The following is a 19,678-nucleotide window of genomic DNA, read 5'->3' on the forward strand; positions in this document are numbered from 1 at the left end:
AGACAAGGACACAGTACTTGCCCACAGTATAGAGGGAAAGACCCCAACATCTTTTGCTGTTGCAAGCTGTATATAAAGAAGCAGTAATGATGAAAATACTTTATTATACAGAATAAAAACCAGCATGGTTTGCACATTAAAATATATAATGTGGTTAAATATATAATTTGTGATCATGTCTGAATTGAAGCAGAAGGATTTAAAAAAAAATGTGTTTTTATTTTTGTTCTCTTTAGGGTCAATTCATTTTACAAACATTTGGAATATATACATACAAGCTGATACCGAGGTTAATTTCATATTATGAGTTAATATTCCATATATCAATGTGTAAAAAAAATGGTTTTGACATTTTTATTTCACCTCATTTTTACACTGTGCTTGGGTTGGAGAAGTCAATGACAAATGATAGTTAACCTGATAGAATAGTAAAGTTTTGTATGCAAGATGTCTATGGCATATGCCACTGCCTTCCCAAAAAGGTTTTATTAAAAATAAAATGTATTTCCAACAGTTTTGGAAAGTGGGTATGAGCGGGGATATGGCCAAACATATTTTAACTCATTGAAGTGGCCTAGGTTCAGTGCCCTTAGCCCTTCAATGTAAAATATTGCAGTTTTAGAGAACCGATAATGTTTAAATTGTAGGGTTAAGACTGCCTCTAATGAATGTGTGCCAGTCCTTCTTGCATTTTCACAAATAATTACTTTTTGACGCTTTGCATGAGAACGTCCAGTGTATTGAAAATCCCCATAGGAAAGCATTGAGTCAATGCTTTCCTATTAGGAAGGCCCCGCATGCGCATTAGGTTCCCCCAATGGGTTTGCATTGGCAGAGGAGGAGTGTGACCCAGTGTTGAGGGACTTTGGTGCTGGAATCAGATAAGTGACTCCAATGTTTTTTTGCTGGTTAAGATGCAGTGGATTAAAGAAATTGAGCTCCTAAATATCTAGTCTAGTGAATCATGAAATACATGTAGTTAACCTTGTTGCAACATGCATCTACAATTTGCCAAAAAGTAGTATAGTGGAGAAGTGTTATTTATTTGGCAAGAATTCTAGGGTATTGTTTCCTGACCTTCAAGAGCCATGAATCTCATATGACCTTCAGACAAATATTTCAATGCACTCTGAGACTGCGCCAATGGAGCAGCAAATCCCAGGAGAGGTCATTTATCTGCATTGAGATGTTATTATTATTATTATTATGATATTTATAGAGCGCCGTCAAATTCCGCAGCGCTTTACAATGGGTGGACGAACAGACATGTAGTTGTAACCAGACAAGTTGGACACACAGGAACAGAGTTGTTGAGGGCCCTACTCAATGAGCTTACATGCTAGAGGGAGTAGGGTAAAATGACACAAAAAGGTAAGGATAGTATTAGACTAGTGACAGTTGCAGAAGAGGAATCAGTTGGGAGCTATTAACAGTTTAATTGATACGCTTTTATGAAAAAGTGGGTTTTTAACGATTTTTTGAAGGAGTGGAGACTGGGTGAGCATCTAATGGAGGAGGGAAGCGAGTTCCACAGGAACGGTGCAGCCCTCGAGAAATTTTGAAGGCGAGCATCAGAGGTGGGAGTACGGACAGAAGACAGACGCAAGTCTTCAGCAGATCGTAAGGGCCTAGACGAGACATACTTGTGTATAAGGGAGGATAGATAGGTGGGAGCATTATGTAGAGATTTGAAAGCAAGAACCAGAATTTTAAATTGAGCTCTATATTTTATAGGAAGCCAATGTAGGGACTGACAGAAGGGTGAGGCATGGGAGGTGCGGGCGGACAGGAAGATGAGCCTCGCTGCCGCATTCATTTTGGACTGTAACAGTGCAAGTTGGGAGCACGTAAGACCACTGAGAAGCAGATTACCGTCAAGGCGAGAAAGGACAGTGGAATGGACCAACACCTTAGTCGCATCTGGCGTTACGTAGGGGAGGATGCGTGCAATGTTTTTGAGATGGAAATGACAGGATTTGGCGATAGATTGAACATGAGGCTTGAAGGAGAGGTCGGAGTCAAAGAGAACACCTAGGCAGCGAGCCTGCGTGGTGGAGCTGATGGTAGCACCGTTGACTTGGAGGGAGACAGCCACAGGAGTAACAACACTTGAGGGAGGAAAGACCAGAATTTCAGTTTTGGTCAAGTTTAGTTTAAGGAAGTGGGCAGCCATCCAGTTAGAAACAGCAGAGAGGCAATCAGAGACACTAGTCAAGAGGGACGGGGACAGATCAGGAGAGGACAGGTAGATTTGCGTTTCATCTGCATAGAAATTATATTGGAAGCCAAAGGAGCTAATGAGTTTACCAAGGGAGGCAGTATAGATGGAGAACAGTAGGGGGCCAAGGACTGAACCTTGGGGGACACCAACAGAGAGGACTTCAAAATTAATAAACAACCTAGGCCTGTCCATACGCACTGCTTGGCCTGAAAACTATAGGCAAACCCACTACAATAAAATACCTGTACCTATAAATGCCTGGTGGTAGTTCTATTAGATTTTTTTTATGCACTACTCCACAGAATACACCTGGCAGGTGTGAATAAGTAGAAGACATATTAAATACATATTTTTAGTCCTTACATCATCTAGAATTCCACAAATAAGCTCAGTCTTTAGTTTGATTTGTTCAGTGTATCCCTTATCAGCAAGATTTTTTTTTTTTTTTTTTTAAATGTATTGCTACCCTTACCTGAAAACTGATATAAGCAATTGTTTGAAGCTTTTGGTAGCAGGGGAATTCTTGTAAGTTCTAGCACAGGGACGTGTAAAAAGACTGAAGAAGTAAATATATTTAGTAGTGTTATACAACCTAATAAAAGCAGACTTAATAATACGTTTTTAAGCAGAGGTGATGCAGTGTAATGGTATGCAGATGTAGAGAGGTAGAGGACAATGTGTGGACTCTCTCACAGTGTCTGTTTTTGCTTGCCTTTGTAAGTCACAAGTGTGGAACAATGGATGCATACACATTCATGTTTACTTGTGATCTTAGTGTGTTCTCGGAGTTGGATTTAATTTCCCTCAAATGAGATTATAATGATATTGTATTTTCTCTCCTTAGAACGGTGTCGTTACAATTCCAAAGTCAACGAAAGAAGACAGAATCCGGGAAAATTGCGAGGTAATATCCTGTGACCATCTAGCTGCATGCTTACTTTACTACAGTTTGCTCTATGTGTTTGCTGCACATACTAGTAATGAGTGCATTGTCATTTATTGATGTGCCTGCTTTGTGGTGTGCATTCTAGCTTGGATTCCCACATCTGCCATGTAACTGCACAGAGTGTCCAATGAGAGTGTCCCTTTAACTCATCATGGGCTAAGGTTCTCAAAGGCTTGTAGAGTATTATGGGTAATTTGATTCAACAGCAACTGTCAGACAAGCCCCTGTTATATAACTATTTATCATTAATGATAGCTGTAACAAGCCACAAAAATATCCATTATAACCTTGAATGCGATTAGGTATTAGGAGTGTTTTTCACTACAAAAAGCCTTTGACAATGCCTTGATAAAGTATTGTCTTACTGTGTAGTGGGGATAGCTGTGAGTTTTGCAGAAGTACTGTTATGGATGTTGTCTAACCATACCTAATACAACAAACTAGTCCAGTAATATTATAACACCTAGCGCATTCCCAGGGCTAGGTTCTGAAACATAAACCACATTGGGGAAATGTTCTCTAACATAGCCCCCCATCCAACAGGACATATGTGCATAGCAGTAGAGTAATAATTCCGAGTTCTGAAATATAACTCCTTGTGGGTAATTTGTACAAAGAGCAGGGCTAGAATTACCTTAACCATTGCTTTCCGGGGGTTTGGATTTTGAAACATGACTATTATTCATTTGTACATTGAACGTTCCTGGGGGCTCAGTTCTGAAATATATGCCCATATGGTTAATTTGTAAATGGAACATTCCTGAGACTAGATTCTAAAACATAACCTACTGTGGATCATTTCTACAAAGAGCAGGGCCAGATTTACCATTAGGCAGAGTTGTCGCCTGCCTGCAGATGCTTGCCTGATGGAGGCACTTATTTGCTCTGCCTGTTAAAGACCCCCTTCCTACCTCCTGTCTGGTGCCTACTGCTTGCTGTCAGGAAAATACATTGCTGGACTTTGGAATCCTGTCAGAATGAACCAGTGATCTCAAGGAGAGGGAGGAGGACTGGCCAGGAGAAGGGAGAGAACTAGGGCCAGAATGGCCAGAAATAACAGGTACACACACATAGCTACACATCCTGCTCCCCACACTGTTTTGTGTATATATATATATATATATATATATATATATATATATATATATATGTACACACACCTACACACAATGCTGCACATACTTATGCTACCCACACTGTAACACACTATATCAGACACAATACATCACATGCTACTACCATCACTGTAAAATACACTGCTACACACACATTATTACACATGATGCTACCCACACAGCTAAACAAGCACGTACAGAGATGTAGAGAGACTGCAGACAAACTCTGCATGTGTGTATATACAACATTTTTATCAGATTTAAAATGTCAAGTTTTTTGGGGGCTTTAATTGTTTTGTTTTTGTGGGCAGTGGAGGTGGACTTCTGTGCATATGGGTTCATGTGAAGTAAATCCTATTCTGACACAGAACAATTTGTAGGTAAGATGCTGAATGTGATACACTCAGCAGAAATATTCCAATATTTGCCCCTTACATTTTCTTCTTTAAAAATTTACACCTATAAGATTAACTGGAAGTCAGAAAATCCCTTGAAAGATAATTTCATCCCATGCAATGACTTTGACAAAATGTATTGCAGATGCCAAAGTTAGCTATTACTAACTTCATGCATATCATTCAGTGTATGAATGTAATATAGATGATGGCTTCAGAAAATAGAATGTCGCCTTAGAGAGTTTAGAGTAGGTGGAGGGGAATATTATTAACACTATCACAGTAAGAAATACAATTAAAATATGAAAATATGTTACTTATTCCCCATAGGTGTTCCTCAACATTTTCTCTGATAGCTGCAGGCAAAATAAAAAACATTTTGGAATTACTGTCAGTTCTTAAACAAAGAACTTAAAACAAAACAGAGAACGATAGCTTTATCTCATAGACAGCTGTTTTTGTTCCATTGTTCAAATCAAAACTCTGCAAGAAAGCTATAAAAGGTCTGTGCAGTAGAACAATACTTTAGTACCTTGCAGTCCCTCAGATACCTCGGTAGTCATTCACTGGCCATCTGCAGCTTAAACTAGAGGAATAGGTGCAGCAGAGCCCTGCGGTGGGAAGGTGCTTGATAGTAAAGTAGTTAGCTATTGATCTTCCCATTAATGTGCAGGTAGACCAATTTGTCCACACCACTGTATACTAATGCTGGCTGTCATTTCATTATGTCTGTCATCTCATATGAATACCTTAATAATTGGCAAAATATGTGTTGATCCAATCTTTAGTTGATTCTGCTTTAAATATACAGCCTTTATTCTAAAAAGGCTCAATATTATTATTTTTTTTATTGCAATTTTTCACCGAACCATTGTTACAGAAGTCATGGGGATCTAATTAAGCATTCAAGTGCAATGTGATAGCATTATACTGACTGCTCACAGTGGCACTCGGGCATTATTTAAACAAGTGACTGGCAATTCGTGGCATAGAATCTGTGTGAAATTCAGGTTGATCACTGTTCTGGTTTATATCATAGAACCTTTCTCCCGTGTGTGTGCTATTTAATATTCTGTGTGTAACATGTTTCATTCCATCCCACTCACTAATCTCCTGACACCCGTACATCTCCCTAGGTGTTTGATTTCTCCCTAGTGGACGAGGATGTTGTGACCCTTAACTCCCTGCATGATGGACGCCATGTGTCTTGGGACCCCACCAATATACTGTAGCTGTCACAGGTTTGGGAGTCTTCCTGTCTCACTCTTCCCATGTAGCTCTAACCTTTCCTTAGTTACACAGGACAAGAAAAAATAACTTTTTCATTGCATGCTTTTACACTGTTGCATGACTCAAAGGTTTCAAGATTAAAGTAACTGAAACAATTAACTGAGAATATTGTTTCAAGATCATGAGAATCATTAGCTGTTAACTAAGATTTAACCCTTAAATTATCCTTTTTTCATGCATTCATATCATCTTTAACTATAACCATCAGGAATCTCTTAGACTCATCCTAAATTACTACTCTGAAATTCTCCACCAACAAAAGACTCATGGGAAATGTAGTTCAGTAAGAAGTGGAGAGTTACCTGTTAACCCTAGTCTAGAAGGACTTGACCTTAACAAATATGCAAGCAAACATAGCTTGAGGAGATGCACTGAACTTCATTACATCCTGTAGCATTAATCATGACAATTACCTGGTGACCCATGAGTATGTAACCATTTTCTAGTGGCCCCACATGACCTTACAGCGGTAGTGACTGCACATGACCTCCAGTGGCTTGAATTCCATGACTGAAAGATATCATAAGTCTGGGTGACCAGACAAAACGGTTTAACTCATATAACTAAGTTAACCATTTTAATGACAGTAAGGTGTGGCATTGTTTGCAAAGAACTGCAATGATTGCGCCATTTAATTGTAAGAAAGCATTACATTCATGTTTTCTTATAATCTAGATATAAATATAATATTAACTGAGATATATATGCTAGAACCAGTCTGAAATTGTTCGCACTGATTATCGTTATCAGTAATGTCTGCGATATCTGCCAAATTTGATAACAAATCAAGATTCTTGGAATTAGCCCAAGTGAATCATAACCACTGCATTACTACATACATTTAAAATACTTTTCTAAAACCAAAAATGTAGTTCCCATAGTTAAAGACAAAAAAAAAAATCTAAATCTTTTCACAGAGTAATTTGACATCCTACCATGTTATAAGAAGACTGAAAATGAAGTCCAGATGGGAAGTTAAACATGTATATTGGCTTTGGTGTAGTGCGTTAACTACCTTCTAAGAATGCTCTAAACATGTACTTATTTTAGTTCTAAAAATAATATATGTATATTTTTTAAATATTTTTTTTTAAAATTACTTCTTTTAATTTAAATAACATTTTAACACAATCAGGTTAATTTGCTCTAGCTGTATTATTTGGCAGGGCAAAGTTTCCTCAAATTGTTATTTATTACCTGCCATAACTCAGGCACGATGTCAGAATAAAAATGCTTTCTATGGTTTCCATCATAGAAACTCTAATTCCATTGCTCTTCACCCATACTGCAAAATTACTTTATAAGTGAGGGGTATCCTATTTTAACCCCAGTTTGTAAAAGTGCCAGTTTCTATGAGGCACTGCAACTTTTGCAAACTCTTTTAAGATATACCACCAAAGTATACATATATTAAAAATGCATGCATGTATTCATTGGGGATATATCTACTAAACAGTGATTTGCGTTTTATTAAATTTTTTTTACAAAACAACCACCTAGACTAGAGTTTAAGAAGAATGCAGTCTCTTCCTTTGAGAAGGATGATAAGGTAAAGGGGATTCCCAAGCCCTACTGACCCAGGTGATTTACACCCCATTCCAGGTTACTGAGCACCCCCTGGTTATAATCAGAGAAGTAGGCTTAGCTACTTTACCAGATTATCACACAATCTTTTAACCCCTTAAGGACACATGACGTGTGACATGTCATGATTCCTTTTTATTCCAGAAGTTTGGTCCTTAAGGGTTTAAACAGCCTGTTGATGCTCAGTGCCCCCAGGAATTCCTAGAAATCTTTTAATTATTTCATTAATCTTTTATACCAAGAATTGAACATTGAATAGACTGAAAACTTATCAGCACAATGTAGATGCTAATTTTAAATCTGATTATGATGGTGCAAACAAAATCCTCTTTTCTGTCTACATCTATCTATGGAGCTCCCTGCATTTAAGGAGGGTTCCAAACACCATAGCCACTACAGACAGCTGTACTGGTTATGGTACCAGGGGTGCCTTTGCCCCATCCCAGTGTGACTTGTCAAAGGACGGTTTGACAAGTTACTTGGGTCCCCTGGGCACCTGTGCTGCATCCAGCCATCTCCTGCAGGAGAAGCAGGATGTCTATATTCAATAGTCTATAGTGGTTAGGGTGCTTTAACATCTGAAATCTGAAAATAGCTCACTATTATAATAATTATCGTCAACTGAATTGCAATACTTTGCTGACATTTGTTTCAATTGTCATCACTGGTAATTCCAAGTTATTGCTGAACAAAACCTAACTGGTAAAGATTAATTGAGTACAGACTTTAAGACATACGAAGAGGGTACATAGCGAGCAAATATGGAAATACTTTTGTTGCAGTAAAGTAAAGTGATTGTAATGTAACATTCCCATCTTATCTTTGAAATCATTTATTTTGCTCAGTTAGTAGAATTATGAGTGGAATTTAATACCTTCCAGACCCAAGTTTCTACAGATGGTATAATTATGTGCAGACCAAAACAAATTGCACATTGGTAAGGATTTTTTTTTTTTTTTTGGAAAGGGCATTGGGTCGTGTTGGCATGGGATTTGCACAGTTTCATATTTTTCAGTTTGTAAAAATATCTAACTGGTTGATTTGTTTTAACTTTAAAAATAAATTATTACATAAATATATGTCTTGTGTATGAAGATGAACATTCCATTCTTATAATTACTTTATAAGACTCATACATTATGCAGCTTGGTATCTTTCTGACAGTTAAGTTAGGTCTACCATGCTTTCTTCTGGTGCAGTGGTGTAGCCTCAGCAGGAACTATCATTGAGCTGTGTAGAAGCATGTCTGGTTGATTTGATTTCAACTCATCAATGTTGGCCCACATTTTGCAATTTGGTTGTCAATTCATAACAAGTCACTGTTTAGTTAAAAAATCCCTCGCCCTTCTGGTTCCCATTGTTGTACAGACGTTTCACCTTTTTTTGTCCACAGATTTAAATTTTAAAGACTGCAAGGCATCTACTGGTTCCTTTACAAGCTAATAAAAATAATGATCTTACTCTGAGCCTAATTCCAAGCATCTTTTGTAATCCTGCATGGGTATTCTGCCACATTGAAAGCATTAGAAAAGTGAAACATCAAACAAAACTGCGACATGCTTTGACTGACGGAGGTATACCCGGCAGGTTCATTTACCTCTGGCCTCCGAAGGGTTAATGAATGGAGAGGTTTTGATTCGGGCAAGGTTTTTGTGTTCCTGATGTTTGTCTTGTTGGTAAAATAGGCTATACACAGTAGAGAGTTGAAATAAAAACAGGTTATTCAGCCGTGCTGTGCAAGATAAACAGCCCAACCTCACAGCGTATCAATAAAAAAAATATTCCCACACATTCCTATTGACCCTGTGTCCGCAGGCGGGAGGATGTTGTATACTCATGTAGGGAGCATTAAAGGAATCTGTTTTAAATTATCTGTTACTATGACTATAAATACACACCAGTTTACTGTGGATATATGTAAAGGCAAAAAACTATAGTAATGCACAGGCAGTCTTGTTTTCCTGTTTTCTGCTCTATTCTTTTTCTTTGTCTTATATAAAAAAATTATTGTTCAACAGATATTCCGCCAATGAAAACATGCACACATTTAATTAGGCATTTTTTAATCAGCGCTGCAGAACATGTTGACGCTTTATTAATGCCAGTAATAAATAAATAAATAAAATAAATCTAAACCTGCAAATCTCTTCTCTTGCTTCCTTTTGCAAGCCCTCCTCTTCTAACCCCGCCCAGACGTTCTCTGGCTGTCCAATCACAGACTTCCCAATGCAGCTCAATGAGAAGTCTGTGCAAGACAGGTACTCTGGACAGTTGCAGCTCTTTATTAGTTTATCTCCACTGGGATAACCAACCAAGGAGTAACAGGACCGTTTGTCTGATTGAAAACCAGGGGTTGTAACAAGGTTAATTTATAATTGTGCTAATTTCTATTGAAAAATTGAAAAAGTAAAAAAGAGGGCACAATCTTCACACAAGCAAGTTAAAGTGCGTTAGGAATCTGGAGTGTTCTTTTAATCCTTTTTTTGTTCTCAATCTTCCTCACTCGTCTTTTATTCCTTTACTTGGTTCATCTGATTTTATCCTTCTTTATTTTTAGCCTCTCCTTTCTTTGTATTCTCTTTCAGTACCCTTCTTCTCTCCATAGCTGCATTTTACCACCCTATACTCCATGTAGGAAAAAATATTAAAGGGACACTCCAGACCCCTAAAGCGCTTTAGCTTGATGAAGTGCTTTATGTATGAACAGTGTGTCCTCTTTTTTTTCCATTTACCCAAAAAAATGCTGATTTCAATAGTCATTGCACATTTATAAATTAACCTTGTTACACCTCTCTGCCTGTCAGTCAGGCACCTGGTCCTGTTACTTCCTGTTGTTTACCTCATTGGAGCTAAACTCAAGATGCAGCGATTGCTCAGAGCACCTGTCTTGTAAAGACTTCTCATTGCACTGCATTGGGAAATCTGTGATTGGACAGCCACAGAATGTCTGGGTGGGGTTAGAAGGGGAGGACTTGCAAAGGCACCAGACAAGAGAACTGCAGCGTATAACCCCAATGAAAAAAAATGCATAATTACATCCATACATGTTTTCATTTAGGGCATATCTCCTTATGTTTTTGGTTTGGCTATTTTGTGAAATGTAAAAAATCATGAAACCTTATGTGGCAAACCTAGCCACTTCTGAGCTATATGCAGTATAGGTTGTCCGTAGGCTGAATGTATAATGTATTCCGTTGATTGTATATGTATTGTGCTATGGCCGTTCGCATGCTGACAGCCGTACGCTGCCAGCATACAAGCATTCGTACGACGAAAAACGGTTATCCTGGCCGTTCGCCGTGCGAATACGGGCTCCCCAGGTCGACCACACATTCACAAGTTGTGTGGTACCAATTAACCGATTGCAACATTGTTGCAATCGGTACTTAAGGGCTCTCCTAGGTGGCCGTCGTTCGACTACCGACCATGCGGCGGTCGGCCATCTTGGATCCTTTGTCTCTGCAGCGGTGTTCGGTCGTCGAGAGCCTGGAACTGATAAAGGCTACTCAATGATCCGAACACCGCTGGACTTCCAGAGCGTTCAGGAGTCCCGCGTTCGGTACATTATGTGTCCCGTACTTATTCGGTACTTTTAGACCAACTTCCATGTTTAAATGTATTATGTGCGGCGTTCGGTCAATTCAGCTGGGATCAGAGCGGTATTCTCACAAAGTGTGCGCTCCGACCCCAGCTATCTACCGAACGTTCGGTTATTCCAAAGTACCGAATATTGTGTGAATTATATATTTTAAAGTCAATTGTCGGTTTTGCTGCACGAGGGGATAATCCACTTAATCGTCCATTTTGGTGGGAGTATCCATCTCGTGCAGCAATGCCTGTTGGGAAAGTCACAATGCATGTTGGGAGAAATCCCCTGGATTATCTGTGTGGAAACCCCTTGCATGGGGAACTGTATAAATATGCTGCTTGTGAATAAACCGAGTTAGTTGACTCCCAAACTGTGTTTCGTCCGGTTATTGGGAGGATTGGGGATATTGCCTTGCTTTCTACTCTGACTGTGGATTTCCTGAAGATACCAACGGATATCGTGCACTATTATACTGCATTCCGTTACACCTTATATAAATGCACAGTTGGATGTGAAACAAGTGTGTGGCATTCAATGATTCAGTACGAGAACAAACATAAATATAGTGGGTAGTTGTCTATTTATTTAGTCTTAAAAAAAAACCAGAAAAAAGCCAATAACAAAAATACAAAAATGTGTATAAAAGCAAGAACCAGTCTAACAAACGTTATTTATTAAGTTACACAAATATTTACACAACACTCCTGTTGGGATTATGACTCAGATTAGAGAACTGGTCCTAGCGGGTGAGATTATGGTTTATTCAACAAAAATAGATCATGGTTTCAATCTTTTGCTTACTTCCCTTCTTGTTTTGTTTAATGTATATTGCAACTGTGTAATCTTTCTGTAAAGGTGTAGTCCATCCCAGTATTAAATATCAATTTCGCAATAAAACATCCAGTTTAATAAAAAGTACTGTTGGTTTGTTAAAAATTCTCCTTTTTTTTTTTTTTAAACCAAAAAACTTCTTAAAATATCCACCGCACAAGCCATGATCAACGCGTTTCGTACCACACATAATTAAGTCTGGTACAAAATGCGTTAATTGCGCTTTTTGTGATAATTACGTCTCCTTGCCTCTGTGTGAGTTAATGTGCGTGATGTCTACGCTGGATATTTTAAAGAATTTCTTTGGCAAATAAAGGAATGTTTTCAATGATTTATACAAGAGGATAGGTTCTTGGGGGTGGCATTACTTTTTAGACTTGAGTATTGTTTCTAGAGGGAATCAAGCATTTATGTCATAACACACTGTCTTTTTACGCTATTTATAATTGAACCTAAGATGCATATGCATACAAAATTTACATGACAGTCGTTTTAAACAAATAGCGTTATAGAGATGACCAGGGTCTGAAAAAGCAGATTTATTCTGGTTTATTCTGTGCTGAAAGGTTGAGAAGTAAGTCTTACTGTTGTTCTGTGCGGTGTTATTTTACGGGAATGGGCATCATGATTTTCATACAGAATAGTCTTTTATCCAGGCAACCTGCAATTTAGTTTGATGTCTAGGCATTATTAAATCATGCAGAAAATTATGGCGCTGCTTGTTACTTCAGGAGAAGTTAAACAGGCAGATTGTTGATTATCCAATGATGTGTAATCTGTTTCTGCATATCAGCCTTTAATTCAGTTGGCAATAATGTGTGACCCGCGTTTTTCATGGCTAATCGTTCTCAAAAGACTGATCACCTTGAAAACTAATTGTCCATCAAAACTGATTATGTGCCAGCCATATCCCTTTATGACTAAACAAATTATTTGCTTTCTACTGTAGAAGAATATCTATGTAAAGTGTCTCACTTGTTGTTGGTAATAGTATAGTAATATAACCAGGCTTTAGCAATTTTCTACCTCCTTACTTGCTTGGCTCTACCTTCCTTGTGCTTTGAGTGTGAAACTATTTATTGTGTTATTTAAATGTATGTATCTTGTCTTATATGGTATTTTGTGTGGTTTCTTCACTAGAGGGTGAGCTATAGTTAAACAAAGGTTCTATCAGAAAAATATTGCAATGGGTATTCAGGTAAATTAACTATGCATGGTTGCGATTGGCCAGGGATTGGACATAGGATTTGAGATCACTCCTGGCATACTGCAATCACCACCCATCTCCTAACTAAAGGCGACCAAATGACATTAAAAAACCACAGAACAAATCCATGAAACACTTTTTAGCAGGACACCTCCAGCTACACCTTCAATATCTGAAGCTTTAGTAAAAGATACAGATATCAAAGCACTCCGTCATCTCCCCTGAAAAAGTGATTGCTTTAATATAGACAAGCTAATAATCAGTTTGGGAAATAAACTAAGCAGGGTGGGTGTGCGGATATAAAGCAGTACATGATTTGGAAGAGGGGATAGAGGCCTCAGCCCAGCGTGAAGCGGATGTACAGGGGCATCTTACAGAGTACTCAGCCCTTATTTCTGATTAACAAAGATGTCTGGACGACATTAACAGCAGGGGGAGACGCAATAACCTAAAAGATCTGGGATATACTCGAATCGACAGGCATTACCAAAGAAGATATACAACTCATACTGAGGTCACGCTTTACCCAAATTTTGGAGTGCCCTGAGGACACTCCCATAATTTTCAATCAAGCCCATAGAGCTCTAAGACCGAAAGGTCTACAACTAGATGCCCCTCGTGATATCCTGTGCCGAATACACTATATTACTCCTTGACTGAGGAAATTTTGAGGCCCCAAATTACAGCTGGAGAAACCAGCCGCCTCACAGGATACACAGTGGCATGCCCCTGGGACCATAGTATAATCAGCCTTTCCTGGTAGTCTTCCGTCATTCACTGGGGTATCATCTGAAAATCTAGGGGTCTTCTTAAGTGACCAAGACTGTGCACATATCTTTAGGAATGTTCATAGATTAGCAGTGAGTGACGATAGCAGATGGGAAGCAATGTACGTAATATTTAAATGAAGTATGCTGAATTATTTCCAGTTCTACCCAAAGTAAAATACGATATAATGGACTGATTCCAGTGATGTTTAATGAACCTGAATCTCCTTAATATAAAATTCACCCCTTTTCAGTAAAAAACAAACAAACAAAACAATGAAAAAAGAAACCGTAAAAAATAAAACATTTTACTTATCTTCCGATGGGTTTCAATGTCTTGATTGAAATCTTCATCGCAATAAACCTGGCATGGAAATGTAGAAAACAAACAAAAAAAAATGGCTGTAACTAAAAAGGTGACAATGCAGAAGACAAAAATAATATATATGAGACTTGCTTGGCGATGAATTATTTTGAGATCACATGTAGTCTTTTTAGCATTAAATTGGTCATTTTTAATAGGTTTCAAATATCCCTCTTTCACAGCCAGACAATGCAGCACTAAGTGCATTAGAGACACTGTACAGAAATGTACAGAACAAGAATAAAGAAGGTGTTGGCAAAGAAGGCTTTACATTATTAAAACATATTATAGATTCACTTTCAATCTATGTGCTTTTGGCAGGTCATATGATGAACTGTGGGTTCACGTTGGATATTCTCTTTTCAGACTCCTGATTTCCTGTGTCTGACATTCTGTTTTAGTATTTGTCAGGAACGCTAGCTGTTATCAGGCGGCAGAATAAGCATATTGTTCCACAGCCACATTGTTACGAGCTATAGAGTGCAGCGTTCTCCCAGGCTACACACAAAACCTCATTGTTTAGAGTCTATAAAAAAAGTAGAGCTTTACTGACATAATCCTGGGAATATTGCATAGAGCAACACAGTGCAGTGAAGTGAGGGTCCTTGCGCATAATGTCACATGTTTATATAGATCTGCAACTTTCGTAGATAAGAAGTTTCCAAGGTCAAACAGATCAAGTTGTTTTTTGTTGTTTTTTTTTTTTGTGCCAAAATGACATAGTATAGAATAGCTGAATGTTCTGCAGAATGCAATGTAGTTACACACTTGTTATGAAAGTTACATAAAATTTGAGGTAAATGAGACTCTATTTCTAGCACTTTGCAGTAACAATAGGTGCTAAGTGCGAGATACAATGGTGAAAGGAAATGTGTGAGCCTTGAAGAATTCTCTGTATTCTTGCATTGAAATAACCCAATATATGACCAAATTGCATGATCTAATAATAGTCAGAGCCTTTGTGTAAACTTAGATAAATCAGCTCTATTAAGTGTCTCTAAGAGTTATATTTTTCAGTTCATACGTTCATAAATCTGATGGTGTCTTTCCAATAAACCATGCACAAATTTTGGTTATTACCATTATTGGAATATGTTAGATTTGTGAAGATATGCCCAAACAAACATATTTCTTAGAGTCTGAGAAAAAGAGCAAATAATTCCCACATGGTCCCAAATTGTAGCAGAAACTGTTTTAAGTAATTTATTCTTGATTACACAATAGCCATGGGCATGGTGCACTATATATAAGAAGTCAATTACAACAATAAGGCCCAGACTACCCAAGTAGATCACAAAACAATCTCATAGTAATTGGCAGGGATCTCTTGCATTGGCTATTGTTGGTGTTCTTGAGTCCACTGTAAGCAAAACGCCAAACAAGAGTGGAGTGCATAGTAGTACAGCGATTCGCTGAGACATTGCATCCTATTTATAGTTTCTGAAAGACCACTTGAATGGTCCAAAATGGCCATTGATATGATTGTTGTCGAAAGAGAACACAAAAGTGGAAGTTTTCAGCATAAATTAGAAATTATATTATGAAATACGGAATTAAAGCCCTAGGATCCAAATGCATTGCATTCATTGAAATGACAATTGTCAGCAATGAAGCGTATGTCTCTATGCTTCATATAGTAAGCTTCTCAGAGCAGGTTTTGACAATTAGAATATAAAAAAAATAAAAATCTGTCAATCCTTTGGAGTTTTAAGGCTCGAATATATATATATATATATATATATATATATATCTAATCCCATACAAAAATACCGGCACTCCAGGTTTTGATAAGTACGTTCTTCTTTTATTCTAATAAATTGAAGTAGTCAATGTTTCAACTCCTAATCAGAGCTTTTATCAGGACATAAAAATCTTATATACAGTTAACAGCTTTATATAAGACAAAAAATTAGCAGGTACTCACCACATCAGCTGTCCGCTGTCTGTCTGATTGCCCGGCGTGGTCCATGCACATGTGCGCATGCGCAGAAATTCAAAGACTATCGTCGCGTCAGGAAATGGAGGAGGAGTCCCACAAGCTTTTCCGTCCGCGTCATGTAACTGGGGCAACATGCAGATGCTCAAACACGATTGGTTGCGCCCACGTGTACAGGCGCCGTCGGGAGAGATTCTCCTCTATACTCTCTGTGAAAAGACACCTCCATATTTGTTGAAAAACGCATGTCAGAAAAGTTATAAATTGATTTGCATGTCCATGAGTGAAATAAGTATTTGACCGCTTCGACTTAGTACTTGGTGGCAAAACGCTTATTGGCAATCACAGAGGTCAGACGTTTCTTGTAGTTGGCCACCAGGTTTGCACACATCTCAGGAGGGATTTTGTCCCACTCCTCTTTGAAGATCTTCTCCAAGTAATTAGGGTTTTGAAGCGGACGTTTGGCAACTCGAACCTTCAGCTCTCTCCACAGATTTTCTATGGGATTAAGGTCTGGAGACTGGCCAGGCCACTCCAGGACCTTAGTGTGCTTCTTCTTGAGCCACTCCTGTCACCTTGGCTGTGTGTTTTGGGTCATTGTCATGCTGGAATATCCATCCACGACCCATTTTCAACACCCTGGCTGAGGGAAGGAGGATCTCACCCAAAATTTGATGGAAGGAGGTTCTCACCCAAAATTTGAGGGAAGGAGGTTCTCACCCAAAATTTGATGGTATATGACCATCGTCCCTTTGATGCAGTGCAGTTGTCCTGTCCCCTTAGCAAAAAAACAACCCCAAGGCCTAATGTTCCCTTGTCAACTTGAACCTTCAGCTCTCTCCACATATATTCTATGGGATTAAGGTCTGGAGACTGGCTAGGCCACTCCAGGACCTTAGTGTGCTTCTTCTTGAGCCACTCCTTTGTTGCCTTGGCCGTGTGTTTTGGGTCATTGTCATGCTGGAATACCCATCCAAGACCCATTTTCAATGCCCTGGCTGAGGGAAGGAGGTTCTCACCCAAAACTTGAGGGTACATGACCATCGTCCCTTTGATGCGGTGTGCTTGTCCTGTCCCCTTAGCAGAAAAACACCCCCAAAGCATACTGTTTCCACCTCCATGTTTGTTGGTGGGGATGGTGTTCTTGGGGTCATAGGCATCATTACTCTTCCTCAAAACATGGCAAGTTGAGTTAATGCCAAAGAGCTTGATTTTGGCCTCATCTGACCACAACACTTCACCCAGTTCTCCTCTGAATCATTCAGATTCATTGGCAAACTTCAGACGGGCCTGTGCATGTGCTTTCTTGAGCAGGGGGACCTGACAGGCGCTACAGGATTTCAGTCCTTCAATACATAGTGTGTTACCAATTGTTTTCTTGGTGACTATGGTCCCAGCTGCCTTGAGATAATTAACAGGATACTCCTGTGTAGTTCTGATTCTGTGTAGGTTGTAGTTCTGTGTAGGTTGATTCCTCACTGTTCTCATGATCATTGAAACTCCACGAGGTGAGATATTGCATTGAACACCAAACCGAGGAAGACTGACAGTTATTTAGTGTTTCTTCGATTTGTGAATAATCGCACCAACTGTTGTCACCTTCTCACCAAGCTGCTTGGCGATGGTCTTTTAGCCCATTCCAGCCTTGTGTAGGTCTACAATCTTGTCCATGACATGCTTGGGCAGCTCTTTGGTCTTGGTCATGGTGGAGAGTTTGGAATCTGATTGATTGATTGCTTCTGTGGACAGGTGCCTTTTATACAGGTAACAAGCTGAGATTAGGAGCACTCCCTTCAAGAGAGTGCTCCAAATCTCAGCTCATTACATGTATAAAAGACACCTGCGAGCCAGAAATCTTGCTGATTGATAGGGGATCAAATACTTATTCACTCATTGACATGCAAATCAATTTATAACTTTTTTTGACATGCATTTCTCTGGATTTTTCATTTGTTATTCTGTCTCTCACTGTTAAAATACACTTACCATTAAAATTATAGACTGATCATTTCTTTGTCAGTGGACAAACGTTCAAAATCAGCAGGGGATCAAATACTTTTTTCCCTCACTGTGTGTATATATATATATATATATATATATATATATATATATATATATATATAGTGGATTCCAATCACTGAAAACACATTTTGATAATTGACAATTGACCTAAGATTCGGTTTCTTACCAATGCTGGTGCTGCACTGCTGATGTTGGAACGATGCTCCATGTTTGGTGAAGTTGCCCTAGGATACGATCATTCTGTCTCTGTGTTGCCCAACTACTCAATCTCCTGAGTATTCAAGTACCCCACACACCACAGGTGTATTTGTGGCTTGGATTCCTACCCCAAATGTCATTCTATGATAGAGCTTTAGCACCTCCCATAACTTTGGCTGCTAGGGCTCTGATTGCATTACAATGGAAAATGTATGCATGCCCTACAGAGGAGCAGTTACTGGATAAATTGAGAATTAACTATGAAATATCTCCACTCTTACCCTCCGAAACAGAAGTCTAAACTATCCCGTATCTGGAAACCTTGGTGCCAGGTGATTCCACTGCCTCAGGGATTAATGTTGCTTTGATGTATGTCCACTCTTCACTAATGGGTATGTGCTAAATATGTTGGCCACTGCTCCCTATGTTATGTGCAGTTTATTGTTTAGGTATTATTTCTTCAGTCTATGTTTTTTATTTTCCTGTGCTGTTTGTATGTTGTGCTATAATGCCATTCTGGCGTCATCCTCTGTGCAGGATGCCTCATTACCAATATATTATGCCTTGCAGTTTACTTTACTGTTATCTTGTATACTGTTGTATGCCAGTAAACTTCAATTATTAAAAAAAATAATAATAATAACCTAGTTGGCAATTGACACTTTTCAGGAAGCCATTGACGTTTCTTAGGCCGTTGTTCTGAGGTGTGGCCCCATTGTAAGTTGCAGGTATGTGTGGAAAAGGGAAATTAACTGAAACTAGGCAATATATACACATTATGTTGGAGGGCAAGGTCAAGTAGCTGTGTTAGGTATAGATGGGTTAGCACATAGCACTTAACGAGTTAAGGGGTTAGTTCCTCTTATGTCTTCCTTTTGTGCATTCATCAAGAGATCAAACAAATGAAGCCACACTTTCCCTTCCTTTATCTTTGCTCGGTGGCATAAGGGTAAATTAGACACTCAGTGAACAAACAATCCCCCATGTGTTTACACATTTGATACACAAATAGTCCTCCATTTACTTACACACATCATAAACAAACACTCCTCTCTTTCTAAAACAAAATACAAAAAGTGAAGACAGAATTTGTTAAAGAAAGTAAATTTTACTTTTTTTTTTTTACGTTTTTTTTTTTTGCTTTTTTGATTGAATTTAATTTAACTGCAACAATGTGAAACACAATGCTGTTAAAGGGACATTCCAGGTACAA

At 38.6% G+C, this 19,678-nt stretch overlaps 1 protein-coding gene across 1 annotated transcript in view; it reads left to right on the forward strand.

Annotated features, from left to right (window-relative positions):
* LOC134568680 (glyoxal reductase-like) overlaps positions 1-19,678 on the forward strand; it is a 144,679-nt gene that overhangs the window by 99,344 nt on the left and 25,657 nt on the right. Inside the window, exon 7 of the mRNA XM_063427335.1 lies at positions 3,066-3,125. Coding sequence (XP_063283405.1) covers positions 3,066-3,125 — 60 coding nt within the window. The remainder of the gene's footprint in view (positions 1-3,065; positions 3,126-19,678) is intronic.

This window comes from Pelobates fuscus, chromosome 7 (assembly GCF_036172605.1).
Source record: "Pelobates fuscus isolate aPelFus1 chromosome 7, aPelFus1.pri, whole genome shotgun sequence".
Taxonomy (NCBI): domain Eukaryota; kingdom Metazoa; phylum Chordata; class Amphibia; order Anura; family Pelobatidae; genus Pelobates; species Pelobates fuscus.